Source organism: Sprattus sprattus (genome assembly GCF_963457725.1).
Source record: "Sprattus sprattus genome assembly, chromosome: 2".
Taxonomy (NCBI): Eukaryota; Metazoa; Chordata; class Actinopteri; order Clupeiformes; family Clupeidae; genus Sprattus; species Sprattus sprattus.
Genome location: NC_137921.1, coordinates 44578656 through 44598351, shown reverse-complemented (window position 1 = coordinate 44598351; position 19696 = coordinate 44578656). Strand labels below are relative to the sequence as shown.

Sequence of the window (19696 nt, the reverse complement as noted above, 5' to 3'; positions counted from 1 at the left end):
AGCAGTAATAGTCCATCAAAAGAAAGGATCTCAATGCAAATCAACATGAAGAACCATGACTTGGGTAATTTTGGGTGTAGGTTGAAGGCTAGGGCCATGTTAAGTCAAGGTAAACAGGTGGTTAAGACTAAGTTTGAGCCATAGTTATTTTATAGTTTTTTTTGATTGCCAAGAAATCATTCTTGAAATCATGCTCCATTCTCAGAACTGCACACTCATCTCATCTGCATACATGTAGTAAACTTACATAATACAAACAAACACCATATGGTATATACATGATACATACAAAGCAGCTTAGTGGGTTTACAGTGTGCGTATAGGGTTACTGTTACAAGGGTTTGTAGAGTAAGAGCATGTAAGAAAAACATGTTTATGGTGGCAATTGTATACATTGCAGGAAAATGCTAGCATAAAGTACGAGGTAAAACAAGTGTATACAGTATGGTGGGGATGGTTACATGTGGGCCAAGGGTTTCTACAGGTAGATGGGGTGGAGAGACAACAGCAGCATCCCACAGTGAAGATAGTCTAGACTAGGAGGGGAAGAGACAAACAAAGTGAGTGGGTAGAGTATAGCTCTGTCAATATGCGTAGATGTACTTGATTGATATGGTCATAAGGAGCTATTGGTGTGGATATGTTTCCACATCCACACCAATAGAAACCAATGGGGAAAACAAAATAAAAAATCCTTTGGAGGGGCAACTTGAGTCGAGGAGGGCAGGGCGTTGCCCCCTCCTGTGCACGTCCCTGTACCCTAAGGTTCTGATTGGTGTGTGACCAATTTTGATTTAGTGTTTCTAACTGGGGAATTGTGTGTTAGTTGAGGTCATGCTGTGTTGACTTGAATTAATTATTTTGAATGTCAGTGCTTACAAAATGAGCACATGGTGCAGCCAGTGACATGAAAGGATTTGTGTGTGGTTTTTACACTTTAACAAGATCTCTTGGAAAAAAATACCTGGAGGAAAGAGATTAAAATTGGAAGAATTCACCATTTGGAGATAATGGCCAGAGTAGCAGTTTTCCTTCTTCAGAAGAAGCCCAAAACCTCTCTTGCATCCATCTCACCTTCCCTTTCATCCTCCCCTCACACCCCTCGCCTCTCTTATCCCTCATGATGACTCTGCCTCCTGCCTGTGTGGTGCCAGCCTCTGCCCGTGCAGCCATCTGCTGTGGGTCCTGCCGCCCCGAGGTGCACCCTGCGCTGCCAGCAGAGGTGGGTGCCAGCCGGATGGGGAGTGACAGACTCCCACGGTCCGGTGCGTCCCCTCGATTGTATTGGTCGAGAGGGGCCCCTCGGGGCCGACTTGGGACTCTGGGAAACTACAGTCCTGCATGCCGGAAACCAGGAATTTACTGCCCACTCCAGACCATATTGATTCATTCAGCTGCCAGCTGGAATGGTGAAGTGTATTTCATTCATTTTTATTATGCTGCCTGGGTGGATATTTTCATGGGCAGTGATAGATTGTTTAATTTTAAAAAGGCAGAGCCTTCTGTGATAACTGCTGTTAGAATTTGACTATCCATTGTCACTCTACCTGCAGGGTTATTAAAAAAAGGCTACTGAATAGATTTCCCTTAATGTTTATGCCTATGTTAATGGCTCACCTTTGTGAGCATTTAGTTGAAGTTAACTGAATCTGCAACACTTCCGAGTTACAGCTGCTGCTGTATAAAGAGTGACCAGCAGAGGGCACCAAATAACAGCTATTTTTCTCATTGGCCCAGTGGATAAGACAGAGGAGAGATAATTCTTCTTCTTGAGAAAGTCACAAGTTAACATACTTATTTTAAGCTATGTTTAGCGGCAGCTTGCCTAGTACAGGTGTTTCCAGTGTTTCTTCTGTTTGGTTTTATTTTTTACATTATTCACAACTGGTAGCAAAATGATCTCATAAGGCTGGCTTGAGAAATTACATTACAAAAAGTGTGTGTGTGGGGGTGAGGGGGGGTTGGGGGGTTCGGAAGAATAATTTGACAAACTACAGTACCACTATGCAATTATTGAAGTAATATGGCCATCAAATCAAGACTGAGTGGCCCTTGATAAAGGGAGCGGTTTTGTACCATTTATCATCTTGTACAATTTATTTTGTTAATTTTAATTTTGTAAAATACTTTTCTTTTTGCACAGTTTCAGTTTTGTTTTCCTCTACTTCATTTTTTAGTTTCTTTGCACAGTTGTAGTATTTGTATTATGATAGGGCCATTTTCTGACAGGCAAATTATCCATTATTCAACACAGCAGTCATCTTGTCATAATATTTTCATCAGTAATCAGTAGCAATTGATATTCCTGTGGTTGCTTGTGGTCGTGAAGAAGAAAGCACAACTCCTGAGCTTAATTTAATTAAGCCCCATGATTACTTTGTAGATTTATTCAGGCCTGCAATACTAAAAACACAATCTCTGATGCAGTTTGCAATGCAGCGTATTTATGTTTGTAGTGTTCAGGCCATGGCTACTGCCCAGCTTACACAGGAGGCAACAGGCTGTTGCTAGGTAACCATGCAAAGACAATACTAAACTGCTCAGACCATGACTTGGTTAAAAGCCTGCAACAGTTGCAGGGACAAGGCTCCTCCATGAACCTTGGAAAGGACCCAAGACAGTCATGAGATTAAACTGAAAAAGGGAAGGTTGAGGAGCATTCTCCCACTGGGGCTCATAACTGTTGTCATTTCCAAGAAATACAAGCTTAGGCTACTGCTCAAGTAATGGCGGTACAGATGCATTGTGAGGCTGGTGAAAGAACCCATCTGTGATTCATTTATACTGCATCTCCTTATTCACTGAGCTCCAGTTATACTGTATCTCCAAATGACCTGCTTTACACCATAAGTGAACACTGTCAATGACAAAATATTTAGTTGTTTATGACAAAATCTTTCATTTTTAAAGCCATATTTTCACAATTTCTATGATGGAGTAACTCTCATGGTTGGGTCATCTGTCAACCAGAAGCTCTGACCTCTAAGTGGATATGGCACTGTGTGGGAATGTAATGAAGCGGGTGTACTGATGGTCTGACTGGATCATCTCATGTGACAGTGTGAGGTTGAGCAGGTGCTTTGGAAGCAGTGTCACTAATATGATGACACACTTGGAGTCAGTGGTCAGTCATGTCACCACACTGAAGATTTATTTCTGTCCGTATCTGATATGGGGAAATGCATTTCACCTGCTGTAGTTCCGAATTTGTTCTTCCTTCTCTGCTTATAAGTAGACGCAAGCATGCTCACTTAGTTTTTATTGTTGGAGTAGCGAAGCTTGTGCTTGCTTGTGTCTGATATATATATAAAACAATATTCTTGAAGGAGCCATTGTGTGTTGTCTTCTGTGTATGCAGGGCTCAATCCTGCGTGTTCGAACCCCTCCTGTTTGAGTGCAGTTAGGCTGTGCGGCGTCTGTGGGGGAGGTGGATATATGGGTTCTGTATGGCAGACGATGTTGGACTGCCGTCCTCCTCCGTGGAGAGAGACAGGCCGGGCAAAAAGAAAGGGAAGGGAAAGGGAAGGTGTATTTTGTGCCGATGGCCCCGGCACTGTCAAGTGGAGAAACAAATTAGAAATTCAAGGGTGTACTGTCGCCATGGCAACCCCTGTTGAAGATGACAAGGATGCCGCATTGTGCAGTCAGGGTGGGTTAAAAAAAATCTTTCCAGACGCTAGTCCTCAGTTCAGCCTTTTAATTAAAAAGGGGGGTAAGGTATAACGTGAAAGACCTGGGAGATGACTTAAGTCAGTCCTAAAAATTAAAATTAAATGTATAACTTCTGTCATGGGGATGACATCCATTTTTCTACAGTCTAACACTGCACAGTACTATGCAAGAACACATTAAGGCCCTTTGTTGAATTAAATACCTCAATTGAAACATATTTGTTCATTTGGATTTTCAGTTAGATTTACTTTCCTCTGAACTCATTTGCACCAATAGTGAATACATTTACAGGCCAGGGTCTTGTTAATAGTTGCTCTCTTGGAAATAGTTGCATTAAAAAACGAAATGCTCGAGAAATGAACCCTGACGTCTCATTAGACAAATATGAACAAGTGAAAACACTTCACACTGCCCATGAGAAACCAAGAAACACTGAAACGGTTTCATCTAGTTAGCCTTTCCTTGACCTGCCTGTGAACTACAATGGAGAATTTAGCTGCTCTAATGAACAGGAAGTGCTGTGGTCTACATGGAATGATCTTTAATCAGACCCCGCCCTGCTCATAACACTGAGGTTATTCCAGTTACCGGCAGTCCTTTCAACATGGCCATTCACAGGAACTTTATGAGCATGTGGTGACACTTGCCATGTACAAACACACTCGCACTCGCACACGTACACACACAAACAGAGATACACTTCCAAGTGTTTAAGCAGACCCACTTGACCACAGGTGCACACACATCTAAGTACGGTATATTTGCAGTGGTCTTCCCCTTTGTTCTTTTCTAAGGAAGGCCTGTGTACTTTGGGCTGCGGTGGATAATTGGCTATTCTCAGCGGGCTCTGACAGTTCTGGGTGGATGGCTTTTGTATTCTTGGAAGCGAGGCAACAGGAGTCTGCTGAGAAGAACCTATTTACTCTGGGTTAATTTTAGAATCTCTGTCTCTCTCTCTCACACACACGCACACGCACAAACAAACACACACACACACACACACACACACACACACAAAACGTGTACATGCTCTTTCTCTCTCACACTTCTCACACGTTCTCTCTCCTCTCCTCAATATACTCCTGCCTTCTGAAACGTCTTACTCTTTCTTATTCCTCTCAATCTTTCTGTCCTTCTTTCATCTCCCCCATGTTTAATATTCCAATGCCTTCCCACACTCTTGCACCCCTCTACCTTTCTCTTTCCCCAGGATCTCTGTCCACCTTATCCACCGCAGCTTCTCTCATTCTCTTCCTCTTTCCACTTTCTCTCTTCCTTGAGAGGAACCCACTTGTTCTCTCACTGCCTCTTTCCTCTCCTCTCTTCACCCTCACCTCCTAACCCTTCTCAGCTCATGATCTTGATAGCTAAGACTCCTTCGGTAGACCAGCAATTATTGAGTCCTGATGAAGTGCAGTGATCATTTTCACTGGAGTGAAGAGTGTCTGTTTACACATAGTGAAGAGAACCATATTTTGTTGTTGTTGTAATGTTCAGCTTCTCCTTTCCTTGACCTACATTTCTGTGTTGGGTTTTTAAAAATTCTCTCCTCTTAAGCCTGCTGAGAAATATTGCCTCAAAGTCTGTCCATCCCTACAGTGTGAAAGTGTCATCCCTGAGAGAATAATGGGGAAGGAACAGATTCAGAGCACCATGACACTGACAATGTGCAGCAGACTGTACAGCTTGTTAAATCCAAATTGATACGTATCAGGTAGGTAAAATACGGTCTTGACTACTCTCTGACCTATCATGATCCTTTATCCATGCCACAGATTTCATATCATATTATTTCATGTGTCTTTTGGAATTGTAAAGAATGGGCCATATTGTTTCCTTTTTATTTAGATTATGGATTTCTTCTCTTGGTATTGATGGGTGGAGCAGGCTCTGATGAGTACAAGACTCTTTCATATCTTCACCTCATGTTGGTACACTAAGTCACATGCACGCACACAGATGCACGCGTGCGCACACACACACACGCACACAAAGATGCACGCGCACACACAGACACATGCACACACACACACACACATACACACACACACACACACACACACACACACACACACAAACAAGACACACACAAACACACACACACACACACACACACACACACACATGCATATACATGCCTGCCAGAGGAACCTGGCATCACATCCCCCCCCCCTACTCATAGAAAGAACCATGTACTGGAAGACTGACTTCCAACCAGCAATTATCCTGGAAATCTATGCAGACACACACACCTTATAACAAACAATCACAGAATACACCTTGGACTGATAATACATTACACTGTTTTAAGCATGCTGTGCTTTGGTGACAGGTATGCGTTGTTGAGGCCATAAGGTAGTAACTCTGTTTGGTAACATTACTTTTTTTTCAATAAAAGATGTGTTTTAAAATCAGGAAACATATGCAAGTCATTAAACATATACTTTTCAATAGAGTAGTGTGGAGTGCATTGTGGTTTAATGGAGTTTTAATCAGCAGAGAAGGCTAAATAGAATTAGATTGTTGGGGTGGTGATTGTGGATTATTAATGAGGGTTGGGGATAACCTATAGTGTGACCTTTGAATGACATAACCATGGATACAGATTTCTCCCATCTTCTCCTTTCCTCACTATCAATTATGAGAAAGTGTTGTGAGAGTGAGAGTGTGTGTGTGTGTGTGTGTGTGTGAGAGAGAGACATTGATTTCCTTTTTATTCAGGACAAAAGAACTAGAGCTGGCTAAGAGCGCCTCTCTAGTGGAACAACGTGTGGTTGGTTTGACCCGCTGCAGTCTTATGAAAAAACGACGCTTCGGCTCCAACACGCGGCACAGCAACTGAGAGCTTCTCTTTTCGCTGGTTAGCTGAGGATGGAAGTTTTTTAACGCCATGCCCAGATGAGGAGAAGTGCATTCAAGTGACAATATTGCCACCAAAAGACCGCTTAATACAAAAAAAGAGAGGAAAAGTTTTGGCGTAAAGTAGCTACCTGTGTGAGTGGCGCAGGAGTATACGTCGGGAGTGTTGGAGAACTGAAGGGGAGATGCACCCGGAGTAGTTTTGATTTACACGAACGTGAAGAAAGCGGGTGAAATTATTGAGAAGAAGATCAAATTTCGTCGTGAAAATATAACTTCCGTGTGAAAGGACGGAACGTTTTTTTTCTTATTTCGGTGTTATATTCGGTACATTTTTGAAATTGTAGTGCATTCGTTTTTATGTAAACCGTCTGTTTTTGAAAGTTTTCCTTGCAACTTTTTGTGTTTTGTGATTTCTACCAGGGACACCATTGAAATCGAATTTCTGAATGAGATATGATTTGGTGATAGAGCTTCTAATTAAAAACTAATGAAGTGAGGAGTTGATCCGGAGACGGCGGGTGCAGCTTGAATAGAATATTGCGCGAACTGTTGCGCACGGATTTTTGCCTAATGCTTGGATATGATTTCATTTTCTGTCGTTTTCATCGAGCTGACCATGATGGATTAAAACAAAGACAAGGATCTACATCACCAAACTCGCACTTGTGTACCCCGCCCTTTGCTCCGGCGGGCTAACCTTTTCTTCTATCTTTTATCTGTGCTCCTTTTCTCGATTCTCGCAGAATGGCCCGCTTTGGTGATGATGTTCCCGGGCTTTTGGGACCGGGGGACGGGGGATCGGAGCGCAACAGGAGCCGCGATGGAGCAGCGGTGTCTACAGGTGGAATCTCACCAGCCTTCAAGCAGACCAAAGCCCAGCGAGCCCGCACCATGGCCCTGTACAACCCCATTCCCGTCAGGCAGAACTGCTTCACCGTAAACAGATCGCTCTTCATCTTTGGCGAGGACAACGTTGTTCGTAAATACGCCAAGAAGATCATTGAGTGGCCATATCCTTTGAACGGTAAAACAGCGAATAGAAAATACAGTTAGTAACACAGACACACACACACACACACACACACACACACATACACACACAAACAACAACAACTTTTTTCAGCGTTGAACAGACAGCTGGGCTTCCATACAAATCAAATGACAGTTCAGATGGCAGTCTTCACGGTCAAGTGTTTGCACACTACAAACTGCAATGCCACAACAAAACTTAAAAACTCTTTAAAAATCTGAATTCCCAGCTTCCATAGAAGTCTGCCGTTTCAGATCTACCTTAACACAGCACTGAATTCATCATTAATGTATTTGATTTCAGGCTGTAATCCCATTAAAAGATGAATACATCGGTATACGGTCCATTTCAGTACCATGGACAGCGTCATACATGCTATAGTTGCACACCACACAACTTTTTTTTATCTTCCCCATTTGGGCATATCTGTTTCTTGTCTGGGTCTGCCGATTTTGTTGCTGGGTACCGTTGTTTAGGATTTTCCTAACATGTAGAAATGCTTCATATTTCGATATGACAAACCAGACACAAACACACACCACAAAGCTGAATTTAGCTCTGTATTTTTCAATTCAGTTACAATGCAGTTTGCAGTGTGACTTTCCATTTTCACATCAGCTATTTTTTACAGCAGTTGGGGAAGCATGACTGATGGAGAGAAATGGAGTTAAGGTGGGGTGGGGTGTAGGTGATGATTAGCTTCCTTGGTCTACCTGTCTATTGTTATTCTCCCTATCGTCCTCTGTAGTCAATAGTTAAATCCCATAATCTACCACAAGCCAGAATGTTCAAAGCCAGAATATACAGCAGTCTGCCTCAAGGCCAGTGTGTGATCTTGGGGGATATGCTGGAGTCCATTAGTCAGTGGATAAGGGCAGACCAGAATCTCACACACGTCAAAACACAGTCATCGCTCACCAGCTCTCAGCTGCCGTGAGGTTCCACATTGTTCATTTGTCCGCTGGCAGTGTGAACTCCTGGCAGTGTGATTCCATCCACAGAGTGGAAGGAGGACAAAGGAGGGAAGTGTTCAGGAAGGTGGTTGCTGTGCTCGTGTCTCAGTGGTTAAGTTCACAGATATAGGTTCTGGTATTATGGCTGGGGGATTGCATTGTATTGCAAGGCTTGTAATTCACCCTTCATCCCTGTACTCAGCAATGCAAGAAGGGAATTGCTCTATACTATTTTATTTGCTGGTCTTTTGTAGCCTGACGATATGAGTCTGGTACTGCTCCATTGAGCTGTGATTATGGGGCCTAGAACCAATCAGAGCAACGTAGTATGACCATCTGATACATTAAACTTTTACCGGATCCCGTAGGAAGGACGGCAAAAACATCTTTTAGATCGACAAATGCCTAATCGCGTTTCTCTGTTGCTCTTTCAAAATGAATGCGCTGTCAATATCTGTGAGATATGCATACTCACGTTATACTTATTAGCAGCGAGGCTAGCTTGCTACTATGTGTTTCAATGGATTTTTGGTCTAAGCGTTAGCAATAACCTAACAATAAATGTCTAGAGAGCTTCAGTTAAGACCTACAATACTCTACAACATTCGTGTTGCACATACACAACTAACCGAGTCAATGTAGACATAAAAAGGCGTGTAGATAGCTTAATTCACATAAAATATTTCCCACTAACAGGCTCCCGAGACGCCGCCATCTTGGTACGATTTAGAATCTACCGTTAATTCAACTCAAGCCATCGGTCCTTCATCGTATAAAGCCCGCCCTGACAATTTGATTGGCTGTCATGTTTTCGACCGGGAATAATTTCTCCCCAACGGAGCTGTGCCAGACCGAACTTCCAGACCAAAAAATGTTGTGGGCAGGGTTCGGTCTGGTATCTAGGCTAGGTCTTTTGGATTGTCTTTTGCCAGACAAGTAGATAAGGTAGAACCACATGAAAGATCAAAGTTTAAAGTGATATATAATGTGTCTTTTGTGTCAAATCAGACACTGTTGTACTTGACACATGCATGCAAACAGTATCTGCAATACATTATGTACTATCAAAGTTTATGTTGTTTTTATAGAAGTTCTGTGTTGCCACCACAATATTCAGAAACGTTGTGTTTTTCTCTGTATTCCTAGTGGAATTTTCCACTTCAGGTGGTGCTGTTTAAGATTGCGTGTCGTGTTCCGTGTAAGAAATGCCCAGTTCCTTATATTTGTGAATCTAGGAGGTCTCATACAGTATATGCTTTGTAGTGCTGCTCATTAACTACTGCCATTTTTAAGCCCTCAGTAAGTGATGCGGTAATTGTTGGGAAAAAATGGAGGATCAAAAACGCAGAGGAGATGAAGGCGTCATTAAAAAGGCATCAGCAGTCGGCCGCGCGGCGATTGATATGCTGGGCTGGCGCAGGGCTCTGGCTACATCGCTCCGTTGCCGTGGAAGCATGACGTGCGCTGTCGCGGCAAAGTGGATTAGACACACGTAGATGATATCTCATGTGATCCTCCTCGTGGAGCCTAATGGCTCTCCCCTTCTCTCTCTCTCCTCTCTGTCTTTCTGTCTCTTTTTTTCTCCTTCTCACTTTATTTCCCACTGTCTCTCTGTCTTTCCCCCTATTTTAAACACTCACACCACCACCAGCGCTGCTGTTCTTCACAAGAACAGGTGTCATAGGGTAAGGTTCTTGTACTCACTGGTCTCTTGTATCACCTACCCAGACTTTTACGAGAAGAAGTGGATGGGAAAAGCAGACAAGGGGCACTAATGGCTCAGTAATGACTTGGCATCACAACAAGACAAATGCCCTCCACCCCCCATTCGCTCTTTTGGGGGAAGGAGAACACAATGGCAGCGGATGGGAGCTGGCACAGCCAAGAAGGGAGGCGGGCACAGCTCCTGTCATCCCGTCAGTGGGAGTGAGCGGCACGTGAAAGGAGATGTGACTGCTTGTAATTTATCACACAGACATGCAGGAACAAAGCCGCCCCGCTGATCCCCAGCTCTGATTGAACATCACCGGCTGTGGATGAGGGAGAGGTTGGAAATGCAGTTTTGTGCCGTACCATAATGTGGAAGTTTGGAAAGAGGACATGCTTTGTTTTTGCGGTGGTGCAGTAGATGTGGTAGCTGTGTTGCATCATCTTGTGACTGCGCTCTTAAAAAAGGCCCAGAAATATTTCTCTGCGTTGAAGCAACATTTTGAGGTTCACGCACAATTCTTCAACAATGTGGAAACCAATTAACCTCGAGGTAGAACAGAAAAGCAAAGATGAAAGGGTCCCCCTACAATTAGAAAACACAAAACAGAACATTGCTAGTTCAAAGATTTGTTTCTCTCTGCAGATACAACAATTTGTGTTTGCCTGTGTGTCAAACCAGTGTCTGTCAGCAGTGATGCATTCTGGTTAGTGGAGATTACTTCAGGAGCTCCAGAATTAATTTGTGAGATGGCAAACTGAGCACTGTGAAATCTTGCTCAATGACTTAGGAGAGAATTAAATAAGGCAATTTTGCCACCAGGTGTCACAGAGTTGTAATGGAATTACACTGATAAATAGAATTATCAAATCCAGAGACAGAAAGAGTGCTTAAAGGGACACGTTCTCCATTTTTCTCTCTCCATTTCCTTGTTGATATTGATGTCACGTAGACTGCTGGTTATCATTTGTTGTTCCAGTCGATATAATTGTCCCACACACAGCACACATTGTGATAGTAAGCCTGTGTTGCTAAAATTTTTGTAGGTTTAAGTGTGTCTCCTCCTTTTGACACAGGATGTTTTGCTTTTTTTATTTCCTTTTCTCTTCCCCTTCCCATTAACACCCCCCCCCCCCCCATTATCGCCTTTCTGCTGCCCTTACCTCTTCTTTACTTCCATCCTTTCCTGTCCTTTCTTCTCATTTATCCCATTCTCCACTGGATGGATGCCTGTGTCTGTGTTGTTATTAGATACTGTCCATGCCATGATCAGAAGCTTTGTGTCACTGTGTGCGTGGTATCCTGTTTCATGTAATTAACTTTGTATATTTGATTAACAAACATTGCACCGAATGATGACCGATCAGTCTGGAGCATCAGAGTGAATGAGGCCCTTCCCTCTCGCGTGATCATCTCTTTGGGCTTAGTTTCAGGTTACAGGCCTGCTCAATGATGCAAGAAGATGACTTTGTTTTTGAAGGCCTATAGTATTTATAATGACCTGTACTTACACTCTGGCGTTCATATAGATTTCATCAATGTGAATAGGGCTGTGCATTTCACTCCACGTTAATCTAAATGTGAACATCACTACATAATTCTCAAAGAAGGAAAATATACTGTATCCAGTGAACATGCAGTAGATGCGATTGGATAGCCAGTCAGATACAGACATTTGCTACAATAGTATGCACAAACTTGCTCTTCACGAGAATGACACAATCTAAAGGTCACACATTCTGTGGCTTGCAACACATCCCACCTCGCCCTGCTATAAATGAATCCAGACTCACAGCACCCAATTAAAAAGCAGCTCAATCAATACCCATGGTTTTATTTCTGGGCCTGCTTGACTGGGATGTCTGCGGGTGTGACGGGTGGGGGGCCCTCGGGTCGATGAAGCTTTAGGTGGGTGGGTTTTGGTGGATGGGGGGCGGGGGATGTTGCGTCTGTGAGTCAGGGAGGTTTTGAGATGTAATTGTGCACAGTGAGGTGGGGATAGGGCTAAAGGATGAATGGGAGGTGGAGGAACTGTGCCACTATGCTGTGATTGGAACTGTGTCAGTTCTGTTTCTGATGGTGTGTTCAATGACAGAAGATATAAACAGTATATGTAGGGTGGGCTGAGTGGGCTTGAAGGGTGTGCTGTGTTGTGATACTGTTCAATCGAGTCTGACGGGTGGGGGTTGAATGGGTGAAGGTAACACTCTAATGAAAAGCATTAGCGACACTTTCGCTAGCACACAGAGGCCTGCCGAGGACCTGCAGCTGTTTCGCCCCGCTGGTCGTCCGCAGGGGGACCCGCAGAGGAAGTGTCCTGTGGTGACCGATGGCATTGAATTATTGATCCATGAAGGGAGGGAATGGAGGAGGGAGGGCTGTATACCACACCCAACTGTAGAGCCGCGCCCATAGAAAAACAAATCAGAGAAGCCCCTTATGGTGGCTGGGTGAGTTATAGTGTGTGCACTGAACCGGGCAGTGATATTTAGATGTGGTTGACTTTAGTTTGAGCTTACTTGGAGGTGACTGTACCTCTTCATGCATCATCCAGTTCCTCTTTTTCTTTTTTTTTGCTCTCTTACCCTTTCTCACTGTCTGTACACCTCTCTGATTTCATCTTTGTCTCTCAGCAGCCACCACATTCTTTTTCCCCCTCTAATCTATACCTCACAGGTTCTCTCCCACTCTCTCTCTCTTTCCTCCCCCCTATTTTCTCTTTCACACCCTTTTTTTGTTCTTCGACAACATGTTGTCTAGGGCTTTGTTCTGCTCGGCGATTCGTTATTTTCATCCCGGTGTAATGAAGTTTGGATCCACGGAACGGAGGAACATGTGCGCAGACGCGAGCGATATCGCATTCCATCTCTGCTATTTTTAACCTGAAACACTGTGCAGCCAGGCACAGACCTCTGTGTGTGTGTGTGTGTGTGTGTGTGTGACTCACACATCCCAAAAGCCCTCATTACAACTGGTTCCTTTGTGAGTAAATGACACTGTTTCTCTTTGAAGCAGATGAGATGAATGATGAAGCGTACAGCAGGAGCAACAGGAGGAGAGAGAGGGAACTTAGTGTCTGTGATCGCAGTTGATTATAAACAACTTTGAAGTGCCGAGAGTATGAGTATGCAAGCACAGCGTGGCTGTGTGGTTTGTGTGCAGGTATCACAGCATTGTAATAGGCTATGAGCATGAGATACTTTAAGGATTCTTTAAAGAAAGATACTTTATAGAATGAAACACAAATGAGTATGTTTTTTTGTGTGTGTTTTTATGTGGAGGTGTGTGAGTGTGTGTGAACCTCTGTGTGTTCTTACTGGCCTAAACATACTGCCTTGCAGGATGTGTGATCATTGTAGTAAGCTGGGTGGAGGATGTATTTAAAGCGAGCAGAATCAGTGAGGCCCCCATATTGATCAGTGAGGAGGCTGGGAGCAACATGTGGGGAGCAGTGATAGCACTGTGGCCCCATTAAATGTGGGCGCTGACTTTTGGCTCAGAAAAGAGAAAGAGGGAGAGTGAGAGATAGAAAGAGAGAGAGATGGAGCCTGTTGCCGTGGATACCACTCTTTCTCGAGTGCAGTGTCGTGGTCTTCTTTTTCTGTCCCTCCCTCTTTTTCTTCCTCCACTTGTATCTGGCGTTCCTTAGCTTCCTTCCGTTTCCTGCGTTAGCTGAGCTCGTCTCCTTGGAGAGGAGGGTGTGGTGAGTAGGTCATCAGGCAGGGAAAAGATGGAAATTGTTTTAATTAGCACTGATGGATACTTGATGACACTGTTGTGTACTCAACTCACACACCCTCTCCTTACAGTGGGCCTTCTCACAAGAGGATATTTGTCCCCATGACAACGTTTTTGTGTGATTGATTGTATCTCTCCCTCCTTTTGTGCCTTTCAAGTAAGCTGGCATAGTGCTGGTGGTAGGTGATAAGCTTGGGGACACGGTTTGGGGAAATGTGAAAGCTGTGTTTCCTTACGTTGTTGTCAAGGATGAAGATTACAAGCGCCATTGCAAGTCCCCCCGCCACGCCTCATGACTTTTTTTGGCTTTGGTATTAAAGAGAATTCTCCTGTAGTATTCTTTTGATTTCCTTAGTCAGTCTGCAGTCAGTGCAGTTATATTTCTATGTTTTTCTTCCTCTTCTGCCTAATCCTGCCAGAGGATGAGTGTGCGCGAACATCAACGCTGATTTTCTGTGTTTGTTTATTTTGCTTCTCTGAAAGCTCCAGCAGGAGAGGGGGTGTCTCACTGTGACCCCTCCAGGCATCGCCTGCAAATGCTTGGTCTGTTCCCAGTGATCTCTCTCTCTCTCTCTCTCTCTCTCTCTCTCTCTCTCTCTCTCTCTCTCACTAAGCAGATTTATCCCTGAGACTTTCCTCTCCTGGATTCATTTATTTTCATCGCACCGCCCATGTAATGGAGCTCCCCTTTTCTTCAAAGGGGCCTCTGAAGACTCAAGGATCCGCAGGCGATTAGCATGCTAACTCGCGTCCACAGGCGGTTAGCACGCAACAACTTGTCCGCTTGTAGCTGGACGCTCTTGTTTGCAGGCTTGGCTAGGGGCACGAGTCTCGGTTGGTGTCTGCTGCAAGTCTGCAGCAGCTCTGGAGAGGAGGCGAGGTGAGAACCTTGCCATGGTGGAAAGCCATCCCCTGCATGCTCTGGATGCCTTCTTGCTCCCTGGAGTGTGTGTGTGTGTGTGTGTGTGTGTGTGTGTGACTGTGTGTGTGTGTGTTTTTCTGAATATGTGTGTGTGTGTGTGTGTGTGTGTGTGTGTGTTTTTCTGTATGTGTGTGTGTGTTTGTTTGTTTGTTTGTGTGTGTGTTGAACTGTATTTGCTGCCAGTGTTTCTGCTACCATGAAACCTGGAGGAGGACTAGAGATAAAAACAGTGTGTGGGAGATTGTGTATGTGTGTGAGAGCGAGAGCGAGGTAGAGAGAGTGAGTGAGTGAGTGTGTATGTGTGTGTGTGTGTGTGTGTTGTGCGTGTGCGCGCATATGCATGTGTGTGTCTTTGGTAGCTAGGGAGAGAAAGCATTGTATTGCCAGGTGGTTTGGATTAAGCCTCTGCTGTTAAATGTGGGAGGAAGAATGACACAGAAAAGAAAACAGCAAAAAATAAACAAATTCTGACGTGCTATGAATGGCTCAGATATTCATCCAGTGTTTTTTTCTATTCTTTTTTTTCACTGTAGTCAGATAGCCTCAGCTATCCTCAGCTGACACAGCTATATTTGCAATACAATGAATCTTCTCCTGGTGGTGACTGTTAGATCTTGGGAGGATCAGCTTCACATAATAGCATTACTGCACGTGTATCAGGACACAGTACCAACACAACGCCAATGCGAAGGCATGACATTTACTTTACCAGCATATGGCTTGTTACAAGTGAGTGTGTGTTCTAAGTGCCTCCATCTCCATCCCATAGTAACAGCTCCAACAGAACCATGAGATGCAGAAGTAACTTGCATGTTTTAAACAGATAAAGTCCTTGTTGTTTGACAGTGCTTGGTCTTAATGTGACTCTAGTGTCATAAATTGATTAGTATAATGCCATTAACTTAAGGTTCTAAGGTCTAAGTGTCTATGGTAAATAATACAAGTTTTGGTATTTGTTTGTAGTCCTGTCGAGTTCTCCTTTGTCCAAATGTGTGTTCCTTGACCTTCCACTTTCCACTCCGTTTGAGTACATGATCCTGGCCACCATCATCGCCAACTGCATAGTGCTGGCGCTGGAGCAACACCTCCCCGGGGATGACAAGACGCCCATGTCCAAGAAACTGGTGAGTCACGCATACATGTTTCCCACCCTTAGTCATGGGATGTGGAGCCTTTGTGTTACAGATGTGCTCTGAAGGTTTGCAATCTTGTGGAGAAATAAGTAATCGATCAATGCATGTGTTTTATGTGCTTGTTGGTTTGTTAAGCTTAAATCACTGCCTGCAATGGAAACACGTATTCCCAGAAATATATATAAACAAACACCAGCACCACACATTTGTGGTATTGCATCTCATTTGCAACTAGAAGTGTCAAGAGACTGTACTTTAGTTTGCTCCACTTTCACTGTGGAGTTGCCCTGTGAATGAGAATTGGCACTGAAACTCAGATGCAACTTTGAGTATTTCAAAGCTGAGCAGAGTTATTTTAAAGTATATCAAAGCTGCTTGTTATGCATGCTTTCATTTATCAGACTCAAGAATACATTCTATTTCAAGATGATTTGTAGTGATTGGTTTCTGCAGCCGACACCTGTGTCCTCAGATGAAACGGCTAGGGAGATTCTGTTGACAGAGGGTGCACAAGTGATTTGTTGGGTCTTAACTTTAATACAAACAAAAATACACAGCAAATTATTGACAGAATTTGTTTATTGGTCTGTTTATTATATAATCTGTCTTTCTTTCTCTCTCTTCCTTACTTTCTTTCTTTCTTGGTGTTCTCTGAACATTTACAAAAGACAGAAGAAGCATTGCACTCACTTCTTGAGCACTTGTCCCTAATCTTTATTGGATAAAAGTGTCAGGTGCTCTTCAGTAATTGCCTCCCTCTGAGTAGCTAAATGGTGGCAGTTACACCATCTCCACGTACTCCTCCACCTCACCCACCCCCACGCACCCAGTGTTGCCTACTTCATCTCTTCTGTCACTGGCGCTCGCTCTCAGAGAGAACCACAGAGAGAACCACAGAGAGGCTCTAGGCTGGACACCAGTTGTGTTATTTCTACCTGTCGAGCCTCTGTGCTAAGTGAATGTGTGAGCCCAGCCAAGTGGCTTACCAGCTGAGGGGAAATTGGTATTGCTCCCCCTCCGTCTTAACACCCTAAAGTGCCTCTCACAGATGTCAGGGGTCTAATGGGATTTTTTTTAATGAAATGGAATGTGTGCTTTTGTCATTTTTATACTTGTCATACATGTGGTCATACACTCATCTGACTGTGATGAATTAAAAATATATATATTCTCTTCCTGTTTTTTTTCTCTATCAAAGCATTACCTGTGGCATCTCTGCCTTTATTTTATGTTGTGTTATTCCAATTTCTTCAAAGGGGTATATGTAGTTAACCATTTGTTAAATAATTTCCTTACCCACTGCAGTAATGATGGACTTATTTATTTTCGCCATCTCTCCTTTCCCAGGAGAAAACAGAGCCCTACTTCATCGGGATGTTTTGCTTCGAGGCTGGAATTAAACTTGTGGCGCTGGGATTTGTATTCCACAAGGGCTCCTACCTGAGGAACGGCTGGAATGTCATGGACTTCATTGTCGTCCTCAGCGGGTGAGTGAGTTCCTCAGACTCCTCCACTTGGAGACGATCCAAAGGCATACAGATGCCACTCAGTGTGTGTAAACGGATCAGGTGTGCGTGTGTGTGTATGTGTGTATGTGTGTGTGTGGACCTGGATCTTTTCCCCTGAGGAGGATTGAAATAACCATCTTGGCGTTTATGGTATGTTAGTCTCACCACTGAACAAAATCTTTTTTGTCTGCTCACAGCCAAGGCTCTTTTCAGGCATTTTGGCCTTTTTAGTACAGAAAGGCCTGCCTGTTGTGCAAGCCACACAGTGTACAGAGCACAACCGCAACACACGCGTATATTCTGTGAGCTAGCAGTAAGCTACAAGTATCAGGTTTTACCTAAGCATTCAGCCTTGCCATGAGAAGGAGGCTTGAAGCATTGCAACAACAATTTGGTATCATTCACTTCTCACTCTTCACTCCTCTCTGCCTGACTTGGTTCTCTCAAATGCTGTTGATGTCGTTGTGAGCACCTTTTTGTTCTCCTGGCGGTTTGTCAGCTGATATAAATCAATCTGTTCCTTCCTGAAAAGTTTGTACTTCTTTGAATGTTTAGAAGCCAATTTGAAATGCTTTGGTTGGAAGCAGCTGAAAAAGGAAGGCTGTTTTTGACCACACCCTTAGTTGTGTGTTCCGTGCCTTATGATTTGGGTTTGCAGCAGCCCCGCTGGGGCCTGGGCACTGCCACTCCTTGTTGTAGTGTTCTGTGTTGCCCTTATTAAATCTATGGAAAATCGATGTCGCCATCAGACCATTTGGATCCGGTGCGGCGATGGCGTCTAGTTGACACGTCTCGCTTATCCTCAGAGGAAGGTTAAGGCATGTTGCAAACTGCAGAAGGTAAACCGGCGCTGTGCCAATCCAATTGCGGCTGCCTGAGATTAGCAGTGAAATGTGAGGCTGGCAGGAGCATTAAGACCAAACCAGCTGGGACCGTGGCGACGGTAGGACATAACGACACAGAGAAATAACAAGTGTCAAGGGACGACTGTTTGCTGTTGTCTAATATAGCTTTACCACTTTTGCAACAACAGGGATCAACAAAAGCAGCGCTCACTGATATCATTCAGAGGAGGTTATAGCTTTGGCAATGGAGCCTTCGGTTGGGTTGTTTTGTATCGACCCGCCGAGACAGGAATCGAACTGCTACAGGCTTTTAAAAATCATTATGAGATTTTTCAGATGCTTATTTTACCGCTTTTTCAGATGCTTATTTTAAGACAAATACACGCATATGCTCCAAAAAGGTTGTGAGCAACACACACACATACACACATTGGGGAGAGGGACTATAGTTCCCTCGCTCATTGACTCACATATGAAATATTCATTCTTCCATAGTGCAATGGTACAAAAAGGTATTGCTTCATAGAGAATATTACATGGTACCAACTCCTTCATTATTTATGAGGGGTGGCTTATGAGTGTCAGCCAAGGTTGAGCCTAAGTTAAGGTGTGTTTGTGTGTGTGTGTGTGTGTGTGTGTGTGTGTTTTGTGTATGTGTGTATGTGTGTATGTGTGTATGTGTGTGTGTGTGTGTGTGTGTGTGTGTGTCAGTGCAATCCACACTTGAGGGCTTTTAAGATTAATGCCAACACTATATTCCAGACTTATATCTCCCCTGTGCCAGAAGTGACCCTCATCAATGCATGTGTATGTATGTATGTGTGTGTGTGCCTTTGCATTGGTGTACATGTACCCTCATGTGTACGAGGATCTATGTCATGTATTTGGTGTGTGTGTGTGTGTTTTGCGTGTCAGTTGTGATGAGCAGACTTGTGTGTAATAATTCAGAGGCAATCAAATGAGGGTGAAAGGGGTGTGACCTTGGTAGAGCAGGCGTGCATATTCCAACACCGCTTTAATCACTCGACCCCGCCACCATGAAGGCACCTAATTCATTTAAACAATGAGAGGGAGAGAGAGAGTGACTCCAGAGTGACTAGATTCCTCTTGGCTTACACTTGCCTAATCACACACTCACTCTCTCTCTCTCTCTATCTCACACACACACACACACACACACACACACACACACACACACACAGACACACAGACACACATACACACACGTCCGTCTGCTCTCTTCATCTTACCTGTTTCCATCTTGTTTGGTCCGATTTTCCCACCAGACAACATGTCGTGCCTAACCTTTGAAGCGCAAGATTAAA

At 43.9% G+C, this 19696-nt stretch overlaps 1 protein-coding gene across 1 annotated transcript in view; it reads left to right on the top strand.

Annotated features, from left to right (window-relative positions):
* The window catches only part of cacna1ea (calcium channel, voltage-dependent, R type, alpha 1E subunit a), a gene marked incomplete at both ends in the record, with an annotated part of 123522 nt that overhangs the window by 22981 nt on the left and 80845 nt on the right, over positions 1-19696 (top strand). The window contains 3 exons of the mRNA XM_080832872.1: positions 7278-7544; positions 15904-16009; positions 17366-17505. Coding sequence (XP_080688998.1) covers positions 7278-7544; positions 15904-16009; positions 17366-17505 — 513 coding nt within the window. The remainder of the gene's footprint in view (positions 1-7277; positions 7545-15903; positions 16010-17365; positions 17506-19696) is intronic.